This window comes from Photinus pyralis, unplaced genomic scaffold (assembly GCF_008802855.1).
Source record: "Photinus pyralis isolate 1611_PpyrPB1 unplaced genomic scaffold, Ppyr1.3 Ppyr1.4_unclustered_Scaffold4148, whole genome shotgun sequence".
Taxonomy (NCBI): domain Eukaryota; kingdom Metazoa; phylum Arthropoda; class Insecta; order Coleoptera; family Lampyridae; genus Photinus; species Photinus pyralis.
In genome coordinates, this window is record NW_022171532.1 from 5,845 (window position 1) to 29,356 (window position 23,512).

General features: G+C 34.8%; 3 protein-coding genes across 4 annotated transcripts; 1 reads left to right on the forward strand and 2 right to left on the reverse strand.

Annotated features, from left to right (window-relative positions):
• Positions 1 to 12,680: 12,680 nt before the first annotated feature.
• On the forward strand, positions 12,681 to 13,900 carry LOC116182208. Its single transcript, XM_031502732.1, has 5 exons — positions 12,681 to 12,822; positions 12,942 to 13,112; positions 13,160 to 13,416; positions 13,466 to 13,661; positions 13,710 to 13,900. Exons 1-5 carry the CDS (start codon positions 12,723 to 12,725, stop codon positions 13,841 to 13,843), a joined length of 858 nt encoding a protein of 285 aa, XP_031358592.1. The 5' UTR covers positions 12,681 to 12,722; the 3' UTR covers positions 13,844 to 13,900.
• On the reverse strand, positions 12,730 to 15,579 carry LOC116182207 (putative nuclease HARBI1). Of its 2 annotated transcripts, none has more exons than XM_031502731.1 (4): positions 15,183 to 15,579; positions 14,853 to 14,999; positions 14,532 to 14,799; positions 12,730 to 14,464 (listed from the first exon to the last, which is right to left on the reverse strand). In XM_031502731.1, exons 1-4 carry the CDS (start codon positions 15,449 to 15,451, stop codon positions 13,919 to 13,921), a joined length of 1,230 nt encoding a protein of 409 aa, XP_031358591.1. In that variant the 5' UTR covers positions 15,452 to 15,579; the 3' UTR covers positions 12,730 to 13,918. The 2 variants fall into 2 exon arrangements, with proteins under 2 accessions (XP_031358591.1, XP_031358590.1); XM_031502730.1 differs by having other exon boundaries at positions 14,511 to 14,799.
• Positions 15,580 to 19,383: 3,804 nt separating this feature from the next.
• Positions 19,384 to 23,166, reverse strand: LOC116182206 (AT-rich interactive domain-containing protein 5B-like; the record flags this gene model as incomplete). The annotated part of the gene is given in 5 exon segments (XM_031502729.1): positions 19,384 to 22,001; positions 22,158 to 22,338; positions 22,388 to 22,538; positions 22,589 to 22,769; positions 22,819 to 23,166. Coding segments are annotated over 5 exon segments (2,853 nt in total), but the record flags the coding sequence as incomplete, so codon positions are not given.
• Between the last annotated feature and the right edge of the window lie 346 nt (positions 23,167 to 23,512).

Genomic DNA, 23,512 nt, shown 5'->3' on the forward strand with positions numbered 1-23,512 from the left:
TTAAATCGTGAGTGAGGTGAGGGGAAGGAGCACCTGAAAGACGCATGACCATGTGAACATAATATCTGGTGTGTCTTTTGTTTCATGCACAGTATAGTATATTGAAAGACAAGTGTTACAATGCGAGCTATTGTAATACGACTATCTTGTGGCACGAGTGGCGACGCGAAGCGTAGCCACGAGTGTCCGCAAGATAGGAGTATTACAATAAAGCATTGTAACACGCGTTTTTCATACTATTTTTTCTATTTCGGTGCTTTAATTTAATTAAAAAAATCATTATCAGAAAGTATAGGGAACATTAGAACTAACATGTTTTATGTTGGGAACACTTTTTATGCCGTTAAGTTTTAGGTTGGCAGCGTAGTAAGACTGACATTTTGAAGTTCAAACATGGAAGTATTGTACCTACTTGTACTAACTAGTAACTGCCAACTTAAGAGATGCAGATGAGTTACCAAAAAAAAACGACTATAATCACTGTCTTTGTACAACTGTTTTTGGCCGAAAACAGTTGTACAAAATCATCATTGTGACACCGAAATAGAAAAAATTTGTTTTGTGATTTAGTTGAGGCAGTGATGGGAAAGTTGGGGTGTAATTTTAGACTTTTAAGGTGTTTGTGTTTTAAAACCGAGTGCTTATTTGTAAAAGAAAAAGTTTAAAAAGTATTTGTGCAAATAAATGCAATGCATTTTTTTTAAAATCTTAATTAGTTATTGTGGCGTTTTGAAGTCATTTACAGTGACGAATCGTAGGAATGGTGACAGTCTCATTTATTAATAGCCGTTTGTACTGACAAATTTAAGCGGAGCTTAGCTTAAAATCCATGGCAACGATATGTGACAATGCTTGCCAGGGATTTTAAGCTTTACCGTTAAGCTAAGGTCCGCTTAACTTTGTCGATGCAAACGGCCGTTCATGTTAGTTTTGACATTTCAACACTTTGTAGTCAGGTCTGCACAGTGAAATGATTCTCCATCTTGGAAATGTTCGTCTAGAGCTGAAGTGCCTTGCTGGTCGTTTTGGTTCTCTTCATGCAGTATGAAGGGTTCGATGATATTGTCTAGCATATCGAAGAAAGTTTTGCTACTTAAATTGCTCGCTATAACCGAGGGACCAAATACAGCATCGCCTAGTACCCGTGTCCAAGTTTTTCTGGATAGTGTGTGTAACCCTCTCTAAATCCATTCGGGTTCGCATCACTCCAAGACCGACAGTTTTATTTAAATTAGTAGATTGCATCCAACGTCGCGTCTCTACATCATAGCCGTGTTTTCAGAATTTTACAAAATAATAAATTTCTGTTCTACAAATTTCAATGGCATCAAGGACTACGTAAAGGCGATTGTGAAAGACGAGTAGCGGTAGCTTTCTGTTTCGAAATTATGGAAAGGTGTAATGAAGAAGAATGTCACAAGATATCCAATTATCAATTAGCAGCATGTTCGAAATGGATTACATGATGGACTTGGTTACTGTCTTATAGATAATGGTGACCTATTCGAGCATTTATTATAAATTGTTATACTACTAGAAAACCGTTTTTAGCACATTTCCACAAAAATAAAAAAAATGCACTATTGTGTCCACTTTGTCCGTCCGTCCGTGCGTCCGCTCGTTCGTTGAGACGCTACTAGTTCTTTATCTTAAGAGCTATTGTTCTACTTGTTTCGCTATTTGGTTCGTTATGGTGTCGAGGCTTGCACCAAGGAAGGAATTTTTTATGCGTTTATTACGAAAAAAAAGTTATTGTAAAAAAACCAAAAAAACCGTTTTTTCCATGTTCCATAATTTTACACTTTTGCCGTTTATTAACGATCCTAGAGATCGTTTATAATTTTGTAATGCTGTCTGTTGGTCTGTCCATCTGTTCCTTTGTCTGTCTGTCCCTCTATCTGTCCGTGTGAACGATAACTTTGTTTAGAAATATCCGATCACTTTGACATCTCCGTTAGTTATGAACTGAATTGCATGAAATTCAATATGGGCATATCTTTAGCCATATAATACGCAATGCCAAAAGTTGAGTCGAATCGATTCAAAATTCACAGTGCCCTTTTCGCATCTCGACCATTTATAAACCGAATTGCAAACTTTTTATTTATAAAAGTATTTGAATAAAATTTGATACATAGGCACTTGGAATAAATGAAAATCTAACGTCAGTTTCAAAATTTGGTTTTGCGCATGCGCAATGCCAACTTTTTTGTCTATGGAAGCATTTAAACGAAATTTGATACATAGGCGTTTGGAACAAAGGAATATCTAACGTTAGTTTCAAAATTTAGATTTGCACAGTTCCAACTTTCTTATTTAGAGAAGCAACTCCTTTATATTATGCATACATCATACTTTTAAAAGCGAATTATAATAAATAGGTAATATATTGATAATAGGTAATCATTCTGCATACATTTTTTGGCCTTTGAAACATTATTTTGAATTGTAGATTTAAATGTTTTATCAGTTGTAATACTACACAATCCACATTACAATTTACAACAAATGTTAAGTTATTGAACAAATTCGGAACAATGGAATTATACTCATATTATTAAACAGCACAGTTCACTGCTTTATGTATCAGCGATTTAGTCACTGTCTTCCGAAAGTTCACTAATACTGTCACTGTCATCCGATCCGAGTGAAATAATTAATGGTTCTATAAAGGTATCCATTAGGATTAGACCATCCAATCTACACATCTTATTTTCTTTCTCAGTAGCGTTTTGCACACAATTCCGCCAATCGTCAGAGCTCACATTTGCAACAGCGTTATGACCACCGAAACGTTTCGAAGGGGTAACAATCTCAGCACTTCGATATTCTTTAATTATCCGGTATACTGTAGATCGTGCAATTCCTAATATGTGTCCTACTTTAATAACCAAATTACACCTACATCATTATTTACGTTACCTATAATGGTAGATGCAATCTTCAACACAAGCGTAACAAAATTCATATCCGGAGTATCAGACAACATTTGTTTATGTGTTTATAATAAACTGCTTCTCGGAGACTGATAAAATGACCCAAGTTTAAGCGACTACGTTTTTTCAAAGGAGACAAGCTTGCTTTACTGGTACTTGAAATTGAATCCATCACTAATGCCAGTACACTTAGAACGCGAAATATCAACTTTAGTTCTTAAAAGAACTGTTTGTTTTAGTTAAAATTTATGCAAATGGACTCAGAACACAGAAAAACTCAAAAATAAGTACAATTACGGAATCGCGATTAAATTTGACAGTTAAATCATGTCAATAGCAATTTTACCTGGGTGTAAAACGGGCGCAGCGCGAGCCAATAGAAACTAAGATTTTTTGCGGGAACTTTTAAATCTTAGACCATATAGTACATGGACTGCTATTAGCCCTATGCTTTCAATACAAAATGGGTGGTCACGGATAGAGGGCACTGTAGTCGTGGGTATGTGAATCTCAGGGTAAACTAATGCCGTATGAACACCAGTCGGATCGCGTAAATAGTAGCTTTTATGGTAACCGCGTAGTACGGGACGCTTTAAATACTCTTGATTATCTTCTATACGTCCACAAATAAGAACAGGTTTGCTATTTTTGCCATATCTAGACGATTAATTAAGTGACGTTTGTTAATTTATAGGTTGACAATCTCAAATCGTGTCTAAGCGGACAACTTCGGACAGACTCGTTTACCCTGAAACTCACATACCCAGGCGATGTCCTTGACAATATTTTAGTTACAATTAGCAGTCCATGTACTATATGGTCTAAGAGTGAAACGGAAAATAACAAAAAGCGATAGCCAAAAGTCAGATTAAAAGGGCACTTCCAAATACAATTAGCAAAAGTGCAAAAGCAAATTTACTTATTAGTCAGTTAATCGCTGAAACCAAAGGTCTAACTAGGTTACGGTTGCAAAACTAAATTTACAGTAGAGCTAAAAATTTTGGTACTTACAAAACGTAGAGGCCAAGAATGCAAAAGGAAAAAAAGATCCAAATTCATAGGGCGTTTTCTATTTACCTAAACGTCCATTTCGAATAGGAAGGAACTGGAATTCCCATATCGCACGCTTATACCTTGATACGTGCAACCAAATTAAACTGTTTTTTAATTAATTACTCCTTCCTCCGATGTTAAGAAAAATATGGGACCGATGTCAGACTTCAAGTTTTCTAAGAGCACTTCTTTTGTGATAAGGCCCAGCTCAATTGGACGGGTTTTCTGTAACTCATTCAAATGTAAATTCTTAATTAGACATCCAATTAGTAAGAAGGAAATCTCCAAATTCGGAATTCGACTACTACCCATGGTTAAATGTAATTGGTAGGTCAAACGGTCAGATCATTGATATCACCTGATATCATAGACAAGGAATCTTTCCTAATCTAAGCCTGATATCTACGAAAGCTTCGCTTCCTTGTCTTTCAAATCCCCACTCTAAATTGACCATAGAAAACAAACCTACTAATAATGGCTTATCATGTCTGAAATTCAAAAATATTAATTTGTTCTCTTCTTCTCTGGCAAGAGAGCTTTCGAAGGCTGTAAAAGTAATTTAGATACTCCTACAGGAAAGATGGTAAAACTGATAAATTCACAACACAACTTATATGCGATATCGGCGGTAAAACAAACAATTGAACCAAATGAAAACAAGGAAAGCTCACTCCTCGCCTCTTACATCAAATGAGTAAATTCAGAAACTACTTAGTAACGAAGCTAACTTAAAACGGGTATACAGCAAACCTAGGCGACTTCACTAATATACGGTGTGGTTATAACTTCGGGTATAAACGTCATGGCGGAAAACGGGTGCTTCGTTACAACGGAGCAATATAAAGGTAGTTCGATTTAAAAATGATGTTTTTTTAATTTATTTATTTATTTATTTATTTTTTTTTTTAATATAGGGTTCGACTGCCAAGGTCATATCCCCTTTATTGCACGCTATAGAGTACAGGTACACATATATACAGTGCTATATGTCGATATATACCAATTCCTTTTAAGAAAGCGAGGGTATTATTTGCGTTTTGTGAGTTGAAGTTTGTAACGTAGTTTTAATTTATTAACTCGATGTTAATTTTATCTATGGTAATCTTGGGCCAAAATGCGTCATATTCGGCTTTTAGTTATAACGCGCACCGGTAGGTAGATGTCTCCTATGTAATCTGTCAAATAAAGTCACTAGATATAGAAAGTACCGCAATCATCCGCCATTTTTGGGCAAATTTGCTGCCAACTTAAAAAAATTGACAAATAAAATCTGAATAGCTGTCATTTTTTATAACCTAACTTCATAGTACTGTCATGTTTTATAAAAATATATACAGATATCTCCAAACAGGTGGAACAATCCCTAACATTAAAGTTACTAGAATCTGGTAACTTCCGCCATTTTTGGGCAAAAATCATGCGTTCTCTCTCTAACACACGAGCCCAATGGATTGCGGTACTTTCTATATTTAGTGACTTTACTGTCAAATTGTAAATGTAGAACATGATACCCCGTTTCACAATTAAATGCGATGATTAATATTTTGATATAAGCTCAGTAGTCAGTACTAATTTGAGGTGTTAGTGAATTATAAAAGTAGAAAAAATGCTATCATTACGCTTACACGCTGATTGTGACATAACCTACACCTTACGTAAGTAAACAACAATCCTAACTTTATTAATTACATTATATTTCAGATGGGAGACTGGCTATTCGTCTTATTCTCAAATACTGAATGTGATGCTTTAGAAAAACAGTGTAGTGACATTTTATTAAACAAGTTTCATAATTATTATTGTACAGCAGACTCAAGTTGCGAATTTCCATCATTTTTTGACAAGTTATGTCAGTATGTGTCAGACTATAAGAGGCACAGTGAACAGTAACCTTGCTATTACGATACACATCGACGAGTCATACCGAGGCCGTAAGTATCGTAGGCCTCGGTCATACCCGAATATATCTGGCTCAGACACAGTAGTCATATTGTACTGTACTACATACTACATACAATTTTTTTAGAAGTAATAAATTTACCTTATGTACCAATGTCAGTTATACTAAGTGAAACTGTCACGAAGAACTGAAACGAAACTTTAACATGTGTATAGCTTTATGCAAAACAGAAAGTCATAACTGAACTGGCTGTGACAACCTAACATTTAATGTGTCATAACTTTTAATGATTATTTCGGAAGAAATAGTAAAACTTCTCGCGTAGAGAACGCTCAACTCACTTTGCTTTTCTTACTTTGAAAGTTTAATTTACTGCTTACTGTAATATTACCTATACCTAGAAGCAGCCTCGTAGCAAAGCTTTACTCTGCACCCTGAGTCGTAAATAGATATTGCAATGAACAGACTTGAATTAACTAAAGATCACAGATCCAGCACAAACTTTTAAAATTGGCCATTCTTGGCATGAGGGTTCAATTGAAGACGCAACCGTTATACTTGCATAATCCTTATCATTCAAAATTCCATTATGATTCTAGTTTAATTTAGTTTCCCACGTTACATAAATAAAATCAAAGCACATTCATGAGCTCTGACACAAAATAACCCAAAAATGTTAGTAGGAAATTTATAAGAGACTGTCCGCTTAAAATTTGAACGAAATGCTATATTATTGTTTGTCTACTAGTGGAGACATTTATGCAACCAAACCTTGAGTGTGTTAAGTTCATTTTTTTGTATGGTGCGTTGATTTTTAAAATTAATTCATAACCCGACAACCCCAATTTGATTTTATGCCTATTTGTGTAAAGAGAATTTAGTGGCCTTTAAAATATCACTCGATGGGGGAGTGTATATTATCACTTTAAAGTGACTCCGTTTTAGGCGCTAACTGTTGGAAGTACGAGTATACGAAGTGTCTCCCTTAGAGAACTGATTATTCCAAAATTTTTAATAATTTTAAATGTCTTTTAAGTCAGGGGTTGTTTAATAAAATTGGCGAACCATATTTTATGGGTCAATGTTTTCCGGATGGTCATGACCAGTTAATAACTGGGGAAAGTTACCAAGGCCAGTCTGAGGACGATAGTACAAACTTAATGTGGTTTACGTGACTAAAACAGCTACTAAATCAGGTTTACTCATGAGATCATAGAGCTTCGTGAGTTGCTAGTTTGCAGTTGTTAAAACGGCCGTAATTTCTATTGACTGTCCTTACGCGTACGTGATTCGTTGGCCTTAACAAAGCCGATTGGCTAATGATTAAAGACACCCGATTTAACTGCGCGTAAGGGTAGTGTTAATTTATTCAGTTGAATGAACCAGCCAATTCCCACTACGTTGCCTTCGAACGTCTCAAGGAGTAAATACCTACGACAACCTAGACGTCTACCACCGCACTTGTTGAGAGAGATAATTTTCCACCAAGCCATTCCGCCAAGAAACCGGAGTTCCGTAGAGACAAGCAGTGAAATCCAGGGTACCCAAATCGCAGGAAGAGTCGGTATTCTAACCGCGCTGAGAAAAAAAGCCGAGTAATTTATGTCTACTAACACACAGTTAAGGGGATCTCACACAGTTCAGTTATGAGCGTTTGCAGAGGTTTCATAGAAAAATTCCCCAGACTTTAGTTTCAATCACTTAGTGCTAAATGATACACCGATCTCTTCGCAAGGAAATTTGCGATGTTTCTATAGTAACACATTTTTCAAATTTATTGCAATATCAAGTGAAATATCGTGTTAAATATAGCCAAAATGTGTCACTTTTCATACGTAGAATTTTGCATTATGGAAATAAATAATCGAAAAAGTGTTACTATAGAAACATAGAATTATCCTTCGTCTTTTCAACAAAAAAAAAATTGAAAAGATCTGTTAAGAAATACGGCCGTGACAATCTTTCCACGAAACGTCTACCGTGTATGGATTGTATGAATTTTACTTGCTGTTGAGTAGCGCCACGCAATCCGAGTTTTAAAACTAAGCTGGACGTATTAAGATCATTTTGTGGGAAGGAATATTTCATTTGTCAATTCTAAATCAGAGACTACTTGCAAAAGGATTAACAATTTTAGTTCAAAATGCGTCTTCATTTAATGATTTAAGTGCAAATCGAGAACACTTTACTCCAGCCAAGGATAGTCTAGATAGGCTCATAAAATTGAATTAAAAATAAAAATAATTAGCAGTTACTGTAGTGTATTAATTGTAAAATAAATAAAATTATAAATTATAAAATTGTAACATACAATCAGAGCTGGGCAGTGGGCAGTATTCTACGCTGTAAATACTGTGTAGTATTCAGTTACTTTCGAGTACATATTCAAATACTTTGTAATTAAATAGGTACTTTTATGGAAGCAGTATTTGTATTCTGAACTAAAATACTTTAACATATATTTTTTAGTGTTCAAATACTTTACAAACAATTCGCATATTTCGCAAAGTAGGTATTCTAATACTTCACCAACAATTCAAATACTTTTCAAGTTAGTGAAATACTTTGAGAACTATTTAAATATACAGGGTGACAATTTGAAAACTTACCACCCCCCCATATCTTAGTAAATAAACGAGATATTCAAAAAAATCAAAATCCGTTTCGGTAATTCGGAGGGGGAATCACAATGACATAGTTGGCGACGCACCCCCTCACACCCCCTGCGCCCTAGCCACCCCAACTTTTAAATCTTAAATAGTGACTCCCCATGTGTGATACGTCATTGGAAAGCTCTGCAAAAATGCTTTCCAACCATACCAAATAGCATTACATTTAGGTTAGTAATTATCGTGCAAATCAAAAAATAAACATGGAAAATCGTATTTAACTTGAACTTCCAAAGCCGACTCGACAGCAACTCATTTTTGATCGCCAGTTATAATCTATTCTCAAACTCTTGTCGAACCTTTCCAATGTTGGTTTTGCAATATTTCGACATTCTTGAATTATTCTCTGTCTTAGTTCGTCTATGTTCGCCGGTTGCGTTGTAAAAATGACAGATTTCAAATGTATCATATTAGTTTATTTTTTGATTTGCACGATAATTACTAACCTAAATGTAATGCTATTTGGTATGGTTGGAAAGCATTTTTTCAGAGCTTTCCAACGACGTATCACACATGGGGGGTCACTATTTAAGATTTAAAAGTTGGGGTGGCTGGGGCGCAGGGGGTTGGAGGGGGTGCGTCGCCAACTATGTCATTGTGATTCCCCCTTCGACTTACCGAAACGGATTTTGATTTTTTTAAATATCTCGTTTATTTACTAAGATATGGGGGGTGGTAAGTTTTCAAATTGTCACCCTGTATATATTAAATGGAAAGTATTTAAATACTGTCAGAAGGATTTAAATATTATTCGACAGAAATTCCCCTTATGTGATGGTTTTGTCCGCCTTTCTGTCTGTCTGTTCCTCGTCTAATTGGAGAATGGAAAGAGACAGGGATGTTAAACCTTCACCAATCTATTTCTTTGACTTTAAAGATCAATGCTATTGAATATGAGCTGAGTTAAAAGTCTTATTTCCAAATGCGAGCCGAGTGTCAAAAAATTCTCCCACTAAGAATCGTACGCGATACTTCATAATGTTGTTTAACGATCGCCAAGAGTTTATAATTTCGTATTACTGTGTCTATTTGTCCGTGTGCATAAGAACTTTGTTTAGAAACGTCAGATCGCTTTAAAAATTGGTACACATGTTCTTAAAGGTATAAGAAAGGTCGCCATTGTAAATTGTTTCAGTTACGAAGTTCTAAAAATAGAGGATGCGTGAACATCTCGAGGATCATTCGGCATTCGACTGTATCGAATTTCGAGATTGTTTCGATATTGTTTCAAGCCACTGCACCACGATATGATATGATATTTTTATAGATGCATACATACTGTTTAAACACCGCAATAGGCTACATGTAATCACCAAAAATGACATCAAGTGATCATGATGATGATGGATAATCTTTTTAATTTTTCAATTATTTGAGTGAAGTATTTGAATACTTTTGACTATATTTGAGCACTTGTCAAAGTAATGAAACACTTTTTAAAGTATTCAAGTAGGTACTTTTGATAGATATATAAAAGCCGGCGTTTAAATAAAATTGATGAATTATCAACTTCGGCATGACCTTTAGTTTTCAAACTAAGCGATGCAGGAATAACTCGATAGTACCAAGCTAATGCAGTACTCCCGAAGGCTCTTTATCTAGTCTTATCTAATCTCGCTTCATGTAGATATCGGTAGGTTTATGAAAGGGACTCGAACGAGTTTTGAGTATAATAAAGTTTAGTATATTTTTGGGGACGTTCACCTCGCCCCCATTAATTTTCTATTTATTTCTAAACCCAAAAAAGGCGACATAAATACCCAATAGAGCACAATTGGACCACAGTAGACAGAAAAGCTAACAGGGGGGAGGGGGCACATTTATATTGTAACCTTCACTTACTGTAGAAGAACGCGTAAATTCTTGTATCAGTTATTCCGAAAAGTCAAGTTATTGATGTTGGTGCGCATTAATTTCAGTATAATATTTTGAGATGAAATAGACATGTTCGTCAATTTATTCGGAAAGATAACACGAGAAAAGGTTTGCAAGGTAATATCCTCGGTAATATCCAAAGACGTTTAAACATCTCAACGATGTTGTATATTATTTTAAACAAAAGTTGCTTGAAATTTGCATACAGGGTGGGCCATTAGTGCGTAGGTGGAAGATTGTGAGTTTATCTACGCGGCTACAGCCTAAAAATGTTTTCGCCGAATTTGCTATTGTTATACACTTTGATTTATATCAAAGTTGCATTTTTTTTTAAATAGTTGTAGATTTTGATTCCTTGGTCAATTTGTATGTATTATGCATGATATCTAAAATCCATCGTTTAGCCGCAATGGTGATTTTTTGAAAAAGTAGATGTGAAGTAACAATGCGATTAAAAGGCCGAGACTGCATGAAATGTACTACCATTCGCCGAATACGGTCAATGTTAAATTTTTTTGTGTTAAATGAAACCACTGCGTCAATGTTCAAAATTTCAATCACAGTTAACTTGATTTTTATTAATAGAACTACTATTTTTTTATTGCATCAATTGTAGGATTTGATTACCTTTCCAACGATATAAGCATGTCGGTATTTACCAGGGTATTTACCTACCTTTTACATATTTTTTTGTAATTCAACAATTTCTAATATTATTCATAGTGTTTTTCCCTGTGTTTTTCGATTTTCAAAAGCTCTCAGTAGTAGGCCGTTAAATTATGAACAGTAACCACCAATTCAAATTATGAAACATTTCCCTGCAAACAAAATAAAACAAAAGGGACTCAGAAACCACTTCAACTCCCTCGAAGTATCCACCTAGCAGAATATTATTGATTTAGTCATTCTTTAACGTTGAGGGAAAATGAGGTGAATCACCATCGTGGTGAAACCACATTTCTTTTATTATGTGCACCGAAACATTTTGAAGACCATCAAAAAGTACTTAAATATTTATAGTAAACAAGTAAAAAGCACCATTTAAATCACTTTTTTCAAATTCCATTTTTCTAATAAACTTAACTAATCAACAATGCTAATGAACCAAATTGACAAATCAAATCCTACATTTGATGCAATGAAAAAAAACTTGGTACCTAGTTCTATTTAACAAAATCAAGTTAGCTTGTGATTCAGATTTGGAAAAGTGATTTTTAATACAAAAAAGGTGTAACTTTGAGCATTAGTACATTTCATGATTACTAACACTGCAAAGTCACGGACTTAAAAGTTTTATGATAATTGTGATAACTATTCAATTTTTACTGGACCTCTACTTTTAAAAAAATGACGAATTGCGGGTAAACGACTAATTTTAGATATCATATTGTATACTATTAAAATTGACCAAGGAATTGATATATGTAATAACAGCGAATTCAATTTAAAAAATGCAAGTTTTGATATAAATCAAACTGTACATATAACAATTGGAAATTCGGTGAAAATATTGTTAGGTTATCAACATGCCCCGATAATGAATTTTTAATATGTGCGTTAATAAACAAACCAACAACGTTCCACCCATCTACAGTTAAACATACTGGATTTTGTTGAATTGGATTGTGCGCTTTATACGTGTCCTGAAGCCGTCTCTGCTCATGAAAATTTAAACTCAAGATGCATGATCGAACAGAACCGCGGCGTGTCGTGTTGCTTACGAGTGCATAAGGACAGCCCACATATAAACCATATTATGCACTCCTCATGCCCCTGAGAAACTTCGTCCGACTGTAAGATCAGCCTGAAGTATTCATTTGCCTAAGGGTCGTATTTTTAGTTTCACTACACTCATAATATAGTTCCCTAACTGCATGCATAGATATACTGACTAACATAATCATTGAATAAAATCACTATAAGAAGCTAACGCTTATGGAAGAAAGCGCGACAATCCTTGCAACCCGCATTGGTTGTGGATCACACGACTCTCTTTGCGGTAAAATAGGAGGAAAGAATTCTCTTCTTTTCTCAGTTCAAGATCGACACTGGGGTACGGTCGGAAATTTACTTCAAGTGCTACATTTACTAAAAATACACAAATCTGCGGTTATAAATTTACTGCTATATTACTGAAAATAACATCCTACTTGAATGCACGCATGCGCGAGATTTACTCCAGTTTACTCACTTTACTTCTGAAAAATACCTGGTGTAAACGAAGTAAATGTAAACACGTTTTGAGGTTATATTTTTGTGAAAGTAAAATAGTGTGAATTTTTCTGAAATATGGACATGGAGACGCGAGAATTAGTTTTAGTAGACGTCGAACACAAAAAACAATATAAACTAATGCTGAGTGTTGAAGATCATGCAAGGGCAACACAAGGTATGTTAGTATGTAAACCAAAAAAGATGCATAATTACCTACAATTGTTATGTATTCATATCAATTATATATACAATAATTATGTTACTTTGACTTACTAATATTTCTCTAACTTGTAGACATGGCATTTGCATCTACTTTATTGCAACATGCTGTAATTAATGGAATGCACAATAATGCCACGGAAGATCACACGGATTCAGCTGCTGATGTCGAGGCTGCTGTGCACGATAATCCCACTGAAGGTTACACAGAACCAACTTCGCCACAAAGCGGATACGATACTGATGGTAAGTACACTGATAAGTGAAATATTTATAACAAGATTTGTACTTAGATTTATGCCGTTGGTCCTTTGAAGGAGTAACTTTGTTGTTAAACCTGTATGGAGAAAAACAGGATGTATTAGTGAAGGGGAAGGTGAAACAAAAAGCTTTTTGGAATAGTATTGCCGAATTAATGGCTAAACATGGTTATACGTACACTGCCAGTCAGTGTAAGACAAAACTTGCAACTTTGAAAAGGCAATATAAAAAGGTCAAGGACCATAATAAAGTATCGGGAAATGATAGAAAAGATTGGCCGTATTTGGAAGTAAGTATTTTGTATGGATACACATAAATATTTATGGTATTATAATTAGGCAATGGATGAAATATTTTCTTCTCAACCATGGTTAGTACCAGTTTCTTTAGCCAGTAGTAGTAGTGCGAGCGTAAATAGTGCTGCCAGTAGTAGCTCTACCAGTACATCAATTACACCTTCTACCTCAGCAACATGTGCAATAGCGAACAAAAATTCACCAAAAACGGAGGGGAAGAAAAAACAATCACCAAAAAGTATGAACTCATAAATTTAAATGTTTTATTTTTTATTTCGCTTTGTAGAGAATAGAAAATTGGTGGACATTTTAAACAAGTTGCGAGAAGATAAAGAAAAGCATCATAAAGAAAGAATGGAGAAAAGTACAGAAGCATTAAGTTTATTACGCACACTTGTTGATAACATTTCGAAAAAGTAATGATACTAATACCTAATTATTTTTATTAATGTATAATAAATTTATTTTCATTCGTATCCTCGTTATTTGTAAAAATCATGCACCAATTTGCATAGGTAATTCAGCAGCGATTACATCCCGTTTTCTTATGGCTACATCTCTTCCTCCACCATCCGGTTCTCGTGTTGCCAGTATTTCCACAGCACTTGCATTATTTGAAATAGCTACAGCTAATGGTTGAAATTGGTCTTGTTTTAAAAGGCAGATATTGTGAAGAATGCAACACGTTATGATGTACTTTGGTATAAGATCTTCTCGTGTCATTGGTAGAGTATCTAACAATCTCCGCATTCTGCCTTTGAGAAGTCCAAATGCCCTTTCGATTGCCATTCTTGTAGATGAGTGACACATGTTAAAATTTTTTTGTATGTCTGTTAAATGACCATTGTCTTTAAATGGTACCATAAGATGCTTATGCAACTTATATGCTGCGTCTCCCAAAATGTGTACATCATCTGGAAATTGTGTGTCATTTCTAAAAAATTCTGGTAAATCCGAGTTTTGGAATACTCGCAGATCATGGACAGCTCCCGGATATCCAGTGAAACAATGAATAAACATTCCATTTTCGTTACAGACGGCCTACAATAAAAGTAGTAAGCTAACAGCTAACTACACAAGCATGTACCTGCAGAAAATAACTACCTACCTGTAATTGCATTGAATGATACCCTTTTCGATTCACATAAGCTTCTGCATTATTCTTAGGAGCAGTTATGCTAATATGGGTGCCATCAATTGCACCTATAACATTTGGAAAGCCTTTTACAGCTCGAAATACTCTTATACTTGTTTCCATTTCATCTGCTATTGGCCATTTTATAAATGTATGTACATGATCATACAACGCTTTTACTACTCTTCTTACGGAGATAACGGCAGTTGCTTTTCCGACATTAAAACGATCCGATACAGATCTATTAAAAGGTCATTGAAAATAGGTAGATAAAAGTAGAAACTGTAGACCCACCTATAGGAATCAGGTGTTCCAAGAATCCACAACGTAAGCAGCAATTGTGTTTCTGGGGATACACTTGGTCGTCCAGGTTTTACCACGTTTTCACTAATTTTTGGTCCAATTAAAGACAAAATAAAGTCAAATGTTTTTCGTTGCATTCTACAAATATTACAATTAGTGACTTAATACTTTAATTGACCTTATTCTTATTGTATAGTAGGCTAACAACGACCCACTATACAAACACAGACAGCCGTGCTGTACCAGAGGCTTACTTGGGATTTGAAACCCCAGAACCCTTGTAACACACAGTTTGAACTAACTATATAACTCCATACCTACCTAAAATGTGATTGGAATTGATCATCTGAATATAAATGAACCACATTTTCCACATAATGTTCAATTCTCGTTAAACGAGTGGAATCACTCACATTCATCAAATGTGTTAATACTAGAAATTCATCATCATCAGAACTTGAATCGTCCAAAATACTCAAAATATTATTAACAATTAAAGGAACTATACTTTCAGAATCCATTGTGGCAATAAGGCAATATACACAATAGAGAATAATTGAGGTTAAGTAGGTATCAGTTGTCAAAAGCATATAATTGCAAAACAAGCGGTCGAAAATTATTACAGCATCTTCAGTATTTTGAGTAAAATTTAATAAATAACCGCTTTACTGCGATTGCATTACTTTAATTACTGATACTTTTTGAAGTAAATTTCCGACCGTACCCACTATTGACAGTGTTTCATTATAATTCTCAGTTCATTCTCTGTCGCGCTTTATTTCCACGGGGTTAGGCTTCTATAGTGTTTTATTCAATGCTACAATATATTACAATATATTATCGTTTTAATGCATTAAAAAAGGGATGACATAAAAAAATTAGTACTGCCACTGTTATGATTTTTTATTTCATTAGAATAGGCACGAAATGAATGTTCTTACCTAAATATTTTTGAGAAATTTCTCTAGATTTCACAAAAAAAAATTAAAAATTAAATTAATTTTTTAAAATAAAATTAACATTATAACTTCGCCACTGGTACAGCACCAAACTTACGCTTTCATTTGTCTATCTTCACATTCTTTTGCAAATGGCGTTGTTTTCAAGATATTGACAAAAAACTTAAAAAAATCCCTTTCAAAGGTAGTTTGGAGGTGACAGACACGGCGGATCACTTATGGGGTTTGGTGGTATTTTAACGACTCCAAAATCAACTTATTTACCAAATTTCAGCTTGTCACTAATTTTTTCACGGTTAGACTAGGTCGACCCTGACGATTTGGTGTAATCGGGGTTGGAAAGTTTCCACAATTTTTAACATAAAAAAAGGGATTGTATGACATAAATTCCCACATCAAATTTAAAGACAATTAATTTCTCTACAAAATGGTATTTTTACCTCGAGCTAAAGTGCAACTATCAGTGTTCGAAGCATTGTGTTGTGAATTTTCAATTGTTTGGTGGAAAATATTTGTTATCCGCTACGGCGCTACTTCTATGTAAAAATAATTATACTCTTTCGTAGGCCGGGTGGTTTATTACTCCTAGGTCTGAGACATACTATAAATAAATTTGAATGTTGTACGAAATGTAGCAAAAAAATTGCAAACATTCTGACGGAAAGACCAACCTTAATTACATACCTATACCTATGTGCAAATTACGCACATTAATTCTGAAGAACAAAAATATACTGTTTACTTTTAATAAAAACTTGTTAATTTGAGGGTTCAAAATTGTGCTAACCAACAATCAATTTCGAATAATTTCAATGCTACTTTGTTTTGAGGTACAACAATTTTATCTTTGCACGGAATTGTCTCACATTTGTGTCCCATGTAATAATTGCCTTGGACGCAAATGAAGCGAGCGAAAGGTTTCCGACACATAATCACAGTTAAAAGATAACAAAATTTCCTTGCATTTTTAGCACCTCCCATAAATGCATTTGTCTCACAAGTTTCTCTGTCTATATAAAAGTTCGGTAATTTGCCGTAATGTGACGCTAAGATACAGACTTAAATATTTGCAAAACAGTGCCTCCGTTCTCCCCATAAAATTACAAAAACGGACTGTCTTTTTAATGATCTTTTTGTATATACTAATAAATAAAGAGCTAATGTATGCCTCTCTAATAGTAAAATTTTCATTTTTTGCTTTTTTAAGAAGAAATTGATTTTTAAAAATCACTAAAATGTCGCAACTTTAACGCCATATATTTTGTTTTTTTCGATTGTTTTTAAAAAAAGTGGCATTAGAGAAGCACGGCGGCATTCTTTCTGAATCGATATCACTCATCACATCAGTAAAATACCTTTGTCATACTTTAAATTTATAGGGACAACGTAGAGATGTTTAGGCATTTAATATGCGGAGTCCTGATTCCTCTTAAGGGATCTATTTTTAGAACATTCCAATCCTATTTATAAAACCATTCCAATGATAACACAAAAAACATCCCGAGTTCCTGACATCTAACGATTAAAAAGGAAAATATTCGAATGGTCAAAATAAATGGTTTGTAATGCTGCCATCTAATGTCAATGTAACGCTCCACTTTCGATCGCCCACGGACTTTCAAACGATCGAACTGCCCCTAGCGGCGGCCAGTTGGCACATGGTCACAAACTGTTATATGGGATCCGCGCTTCTGATAGTTAAAATTCAATGTATATCAACCAGACAACATATTATACTATGTCTGTGGTATAATGTATTCTTTATTATTTATCTAATGTTTAAAGGTTTTACATTGATTGCGTTTTGTTAATTAGTAGGGCTAGGACTTCGCATATTTTTTTCTGAAACTCTTGAGACATTGCTCTGTTATAGGTAGTGTACATAAACGCGTTTCAGGATAAATTGAATCAAATGACATCAACTTGTTGGTGCATGTTTTTTTGCATTTTTGCCATTTATGAGGAATGGGTCATTCTCAATTACTTTTATTTATTTTTTTAGGTTACAGAATTTAGCAGATGCTGATTCCTGATTCTGTATTTTAAAAGTAACAGTAAAATGGTCTACTATGGATATAAAATTTATGTCATCTTTTTACATTTTTACGTCATTTTTGCTAGATTTTGACGTCATAATTGCATTTTTTATTTTGCATTTTCGTTGATTTTTAACGTCATTAAAATCCTAGCCCTATTAATTAGTAACTCGATTAGTAACGAATAATAAACCTATCTAACTATACCGTTTTTTTTTTCATTTGCAACTTTTTAGATAAAATCACAGATAAAACATGTTATACATATTTCTATTAATTTTCAGAAATGCTAGTGTCCTTTTTTTCATAGGTATTCATTAGAGCCCGACTGGATTTTAGACCACGGTCCCGTTACGAATTGTTACACCACTGATATCGTTATCGCAAAATGACGAAAATTTACCAACTCTTGGTCAGATTTGCCAACTGTACTGCATTCATTATAAGAAGGTAGTAAATGGCGCTGCGTTTGCACACAGGAAAAATATAAAACGGCACCAAATTATTTAAAAGTAGAAATATCCAGCACTGCAAACAGAAGATCAACCAATGACATTTCCAACAGTTTAGTTGGCAAAAGAAACTACCAACTTGCAAAATTCGCCACTCGATTTATTTATCCACTTACCATTGACCTCTAAGGCCGCTTGACATGGAGCAATACAACGCGCAAGAACTTGCAGAAAGAAATTGCAAGGTCAAATCCTTGCATGCAATAAGCATTGCATGGTATTTGAGACATGGTGCAATTCTATTTCAATTGCCACACGTCTGCCAACAGAAGAAAATATGGACTTGTCAACAAAGCTGCTAACCTCAAATAAAAATTGAATTTTGATTGCTTGAAGAAACATGAAAATTACAAGAATAAATAAGATTAATAAAAACAAGTAATGAGTGCGTCTCTCAGCATCATAGTTGCCGCCGCTGTATTTTACTAGGTTGGTGACACAAAAACAACTAGATTTATCCCTAGAATTGCGCGATTCATGCAAGAAAAATAACACCGGTCCTATAAAAATTGCACGCAAGTCTCTTGCAGCAATTGATCAGCTGGCTTTGAACTGCGCATGCCTTTCGCAATTTTTCTTGCAACTTGCATGCAATTGCAATTTTTATTGCTCCATGTCAAGCGGGCTTTAAACACACTGAAGGTCGAAGCTTCCTTCCCTATGCCTTGTACCACTGAATACAATATAGTGTGGGGTCCCCTGATCAGTAGTTGTGTTAAAACCTTAAAATTTGGTCTTTTGTTATAGAAATTCAAATTCAACTAGGAAAATACCCACCTGCACAAAATAGTTTTAAGCAGCAGCATTGAATAAAGGTGCTTATTCAATGGCAGCACCATAATGTAATTTTGTTTCGTAGAATCGCATATCAGGTCAGTTAGTAGACTCATTTTTGCAAAATGCAATTAATAACTGCATTTGAACCCTTCCTTATCATGCAAGGACCGTTATCGACGATTCCCTGGTGATAATATGCGACCGCTTTGTTATCCAACTACCATTTACAAAAAGTAAACTCATTGCACTTCATTTTATTGCCTGTGATTTACATTATCAACGGACAGCAACACATTACAAAAGTAAAAGATGTATATTACTTAAAAAAAACTTGAAACTTAAATAATTAAGAAAATGTTGGAAAGTTATATGTACATCAACGATATAATTTGGTATATATAATAAAATCACAGATAATTATACTAATCATTACATCTGGCCTTCGTATATACAACATTATTTGCTACACTTTTTAAATCTTGCCCTTTTTCAAAAACATTTATTTAAAAGCAACATTTTAATAAATGTATCTTCCAAAAAATAAAAGTTACTCTTATATTACAAAATTTGAAGTACCTATACATCAATTCAACAACAACTTTACGCACAAAGTTTAATCAATATAAAAATCCTATTGTCCATCAACAATACCTACCTCTCTCTCTTACTCATTACATATTTAGTAGCGCAACTAATCTAATAAAGGATTTTATCACATCTGCAACAATAATAAATTGATTCTTTGAGACTATCTACTTTATAGTCAATGTCATTTCATCTTCACATGTCTTCCGATGGAAGATTAGTCGAGTAAAAGTCTACATAAAAAATTTTTAATATGCGTCAGTTTTCGAGGCGATATGTTTATTGTTGCTTAAAATTGTTAGTCTCGCTAGATGCGGGCGGCATTGATGAACTACCATCGTGCGCAAATGGGAACGGATACCTCATTTGCGAATTTCGAGCTATCAAATCTGTGTAAAATTGCAAATGATCAGGGTTCGGAACAGGAAAGAAAGGAGGAACTGAAGAGAGTGGAGAATGCGGGTATAAACTTTGAAGAGCGGAAAAATACAAGGGATCAATTGGAGGAACGTATGGTGGTACCATTTTAGATGCCAAAGACAATTGGGACAAATACGGAGGTAAAACGGAAGAAGGTGTTGGAGTTGTGTACGGTTTTATATTTGGGGAAGACTGAGAATGCACTTTTGCCTGATTTCTATTATCTTGTTGTGTTGGAAATCGATGGTTACTATAGGAATTCGACACATTATTCTGCTGCCTGTGGTCCCTAGGTGCATACGCTTGTTGCGTCGGAGAAATCGAATATGGCAATTTTCCATTTTCCTCTTTTTTATTATTTAGAACATAATTTCCATTAAATGTCCGTTTTTGTGCAGTTTTATTGTTGAAATTATACGTGCCATATGATTTTGGCACATTGGAAGCTGAAGCGGGTGAAGGAATAACTGTATTTGATCGTGGACGGCTGAACGAGTTGCTTCTATTCATCGATCTGTTTTGTTGAACATTTGGAATTGTATTTGAGCCTACCAGTGTGATTTCCAAATTTGACGCAACACGTGTATCTAATACTGGAAGAGAAGCAGAGTTCTTGAAGATCTTTTTTTGAGGTACGTCCGGCATCCCAAATGGAGTCCGAGAGGAGGGTATATTAGGCACCCTCATAATTTCCACGACGGCTTTTTGGGGACTTTTGGTAGTCAAATCTAAAATATCTCCACCCAAATGCCTAGATAACCCACCAACCGGTTTTGGAATTTGCACTGGAGGTCTCGGAGGTGGCATAAAGTAATCCTTAGGATTTCCATAAACGGTTTTTTCAGAGTAAGAATAAATTGATCTAGATTGAACAACTTTTGGAGGCGACTGTCCATTGAGGTATAAAAATGAATTATTTGGTGAGGAAGATATTGACTTGCTTATTGGTATTGGATTTGATCGCATGATGCTTGTAGATGGCAAAGTTTGAATGTCTTTAGCTTGTGATGTTGGCAACAACCTTTCTGAGATTTCCATGCTGTTTGAGGAAGCCGGTTTGTCTGTCGCTAAAGTTATAGAAAGCTGTCCTACTGTTGCTTTTGGCATACCGAGATTATGATGTATTACCGAAGGCCTCGTTTCTTTTATCTCTTTTAATTCGTTCGTTGATGGTTTAATAGGCGTAACTTCCAGTCCACCTTCCTTTAAAATGTCTAGTTTCCTTTTCTTTACACTATGTAATAATGATTTGCTTATGGAACTAGTAGAACTAAAACTATAGTCTGTGTCTACCGGTACTGATTCTGGAGTTTTTGATTCGCATGGCACCTCAGAGAGATCACTTGGTGTCGATCTATTTTGAGCATTAGAAACAGAGTTTGTATTGCACGTGGCTATATTTTCTTTTCCGTCATCAGACTTATCACTGTCCGACTTAGGAACACTATCTAAAGAAATTGGAGTCTGTTCAGTTTTGGTTGAAGATTCTATTGTAACACTAGTTTTACTAATTTTATCACTCACTATTTCACTCACTTCGTTTTGGGAACTTTTTTGTGGTATAGTAGGTAACGCTGTTGTTATTAATTCTACAGTCAAACCGTTATTTAATAAATTACTTTCACTAATTTTTGTAGAAGAACTTTCAACTTCAGTTTTAATTTCGACACTTAGTTCATTAACCATTTTGGAATTTGTAATATCAGTATTGGCACATTTTTCGCTTGCAGCTGCCTTATTATCCTTCGAGACATGATCTCTTAATCGCTCCGGTTTTACTCTCACACTTCTAAGAGAAGAGGTTTTAACTTCTGGTTTTGGTAGATCGAGTGTTTCCGACTGAGAGATTTCCTAAAAAAAATAATAATTTAATTGATAGCAGGTTACAATTAAGACAATCTTAATAATAAAAAAAGTGGAAAGATAAAAGTGTTTAGCTACCACAATCAGTAAAAGATAAAAAATGCAGATATGAAAACAAACAATCAGTTCCACAAAGTAGCTCACCTTGTTATCAGTTGTACTCGTAGGTATAGGAATAACCGTGAGCTGAGATATTGGAGTGCTTTTTCCGCTACCACTTGGGCTGTCACTGCTATCACTGCAACTACCTGATCGACTTTTAGAATTTTTGGAAGACGACTTGTATTCTTCTCCTTTGAGATGTAGTTCATACGGCAATAAGAATCTATAGATATACTGCGTTAATGATATAAACTTTGTTTACTTCTAACAACCTTTCATAATGTCTTCTGATTACTGTAGCTGCACTGGTGCTCATATAATTTCCACTGAGGTCGTCAAAAATTGACTTCCACAATCGATTCCTGGTTACTGAATCATATCCACCTAGTTTGTTAACTTTTGTGAAAAACGCGTAAAGATCAACTACAAATGAAAACCATGTTACACTACAACTCCAACTTGCTTACACTTACGTTCTTTAAAACCTAGTGATGGTATCCTTCCAATGGGAGTGTGAATTGATTTCATATAAGCAGACAGTGTTTTCAAAAATTCTTTACTCTCCAAATTCGAAGAGGTCACTCTGGTACTTTGTCTGGTGGAAATTTTATCTGGCCTTAAACCATTTGAAGCTTTCTCTGCCATAAGCCTTGTCTATAACCAGAAATGAAATTTTCGTTACGCAAATCAGAATGTAACTTACTCTAGAGTTGAGAATATTACAAACGGAAGATTCTGATTCGTTGCTTTCGGAACCGGGAGATAAACTTCGTTTTTTCCGACGGCCCCTAGGGCGTCCTTTCAGTTTAGGTGCCAAATGATTGCACAATAATTCGTGACCTTCTAGTTCCGGATAATCGAAGGTATCTCTGCAGAATAGGACTCTCGTATTTTTATTAACCGCCGTAAATCCGCCTAGTACTTTCACTACTGTGTGCTTTAGATAGTCGTCTTCTACACCTTCCAAACGCTTCATTATTCCACGATATCGACAATAGGACGGGTAACTTAATATAATAACTGATGACCTGTTTAATTTTTCATCTGTAATTAAAAACATAAATTAATCAGCAGCACGCAATAATTGAAAATTCTATGAGAGATTACAATCGTTTTAAGTTCTCTTAAGTGCTTTATTTGGATCAAAATAAAGTCCATAATATATTTTTATGTAATGCGCCATATGTGAAAATCTAGTGAACATGTCAGTTGCCAATAATAATGGCCAATTGAAGCAAGGAGAATAGTTGGAAGCTTCGCCATGTTTTAACCAAATACCTACACCGGATTGGTAGAAATTAACCTGGTAACAAAGTGATGTTTGCTGGAAACAATAATATTGTAACTATGTAACTATATATCAAAATCTACGAAAGAGTCGCTATTTCTTTATCAAA

What these genes read in the sequence shown, in the direction of transcription:
- LOC116182208 (XM_031502732.1), top strand. Translation starts at nt 12,723, where the DNA reads ATGGACATGGAGACGCGAGAATTAGTTTTAGTAGACGTCGAACACAAA. An exon ending in AAGATTGGCCGTATTTGGAA is followed by an intron (nt 13,417 to 13,465) that starts GTAAGTATTTTG and finishes TATTATAATTAG; the next exon opens with GCAATGGATGAAATATTTTC. An exon ending in GAAAAAACAATCACCAAAAA is followed by an intron (nt 13,662 to 13,709) that starts GTATGAACTCAT and finishes TTCGCTTTGTAG; the next exon opens with AGAATAGAAAATTGGTGGAC.
- LOC116182207 (XM_031502730.1), bottom strand. Translation starts at nt 15,451, where the DNA reads ATGCTTTTGACAACTGATACCTACTTAACCTCAATTATTCTCTATTGT. An exon ending in GGAACACCTGATTCCTATAG is followed by an intron (nt 14,800 to 14,852) that starts GTGGGTCTACAG and finishes ACCTTTTAATAG; the next exon opens with ATCTGTATCGGATCGTTTTA. An exon ending in TAGGTAGTTATTTTCTGCAG is followed by an intron (nt 14,465 to 14,510) that starts GTACATGCTTGT and finishes CTTTTATTGTAG; the next exon opens with GCCGTCTGTAACGAAAATGG.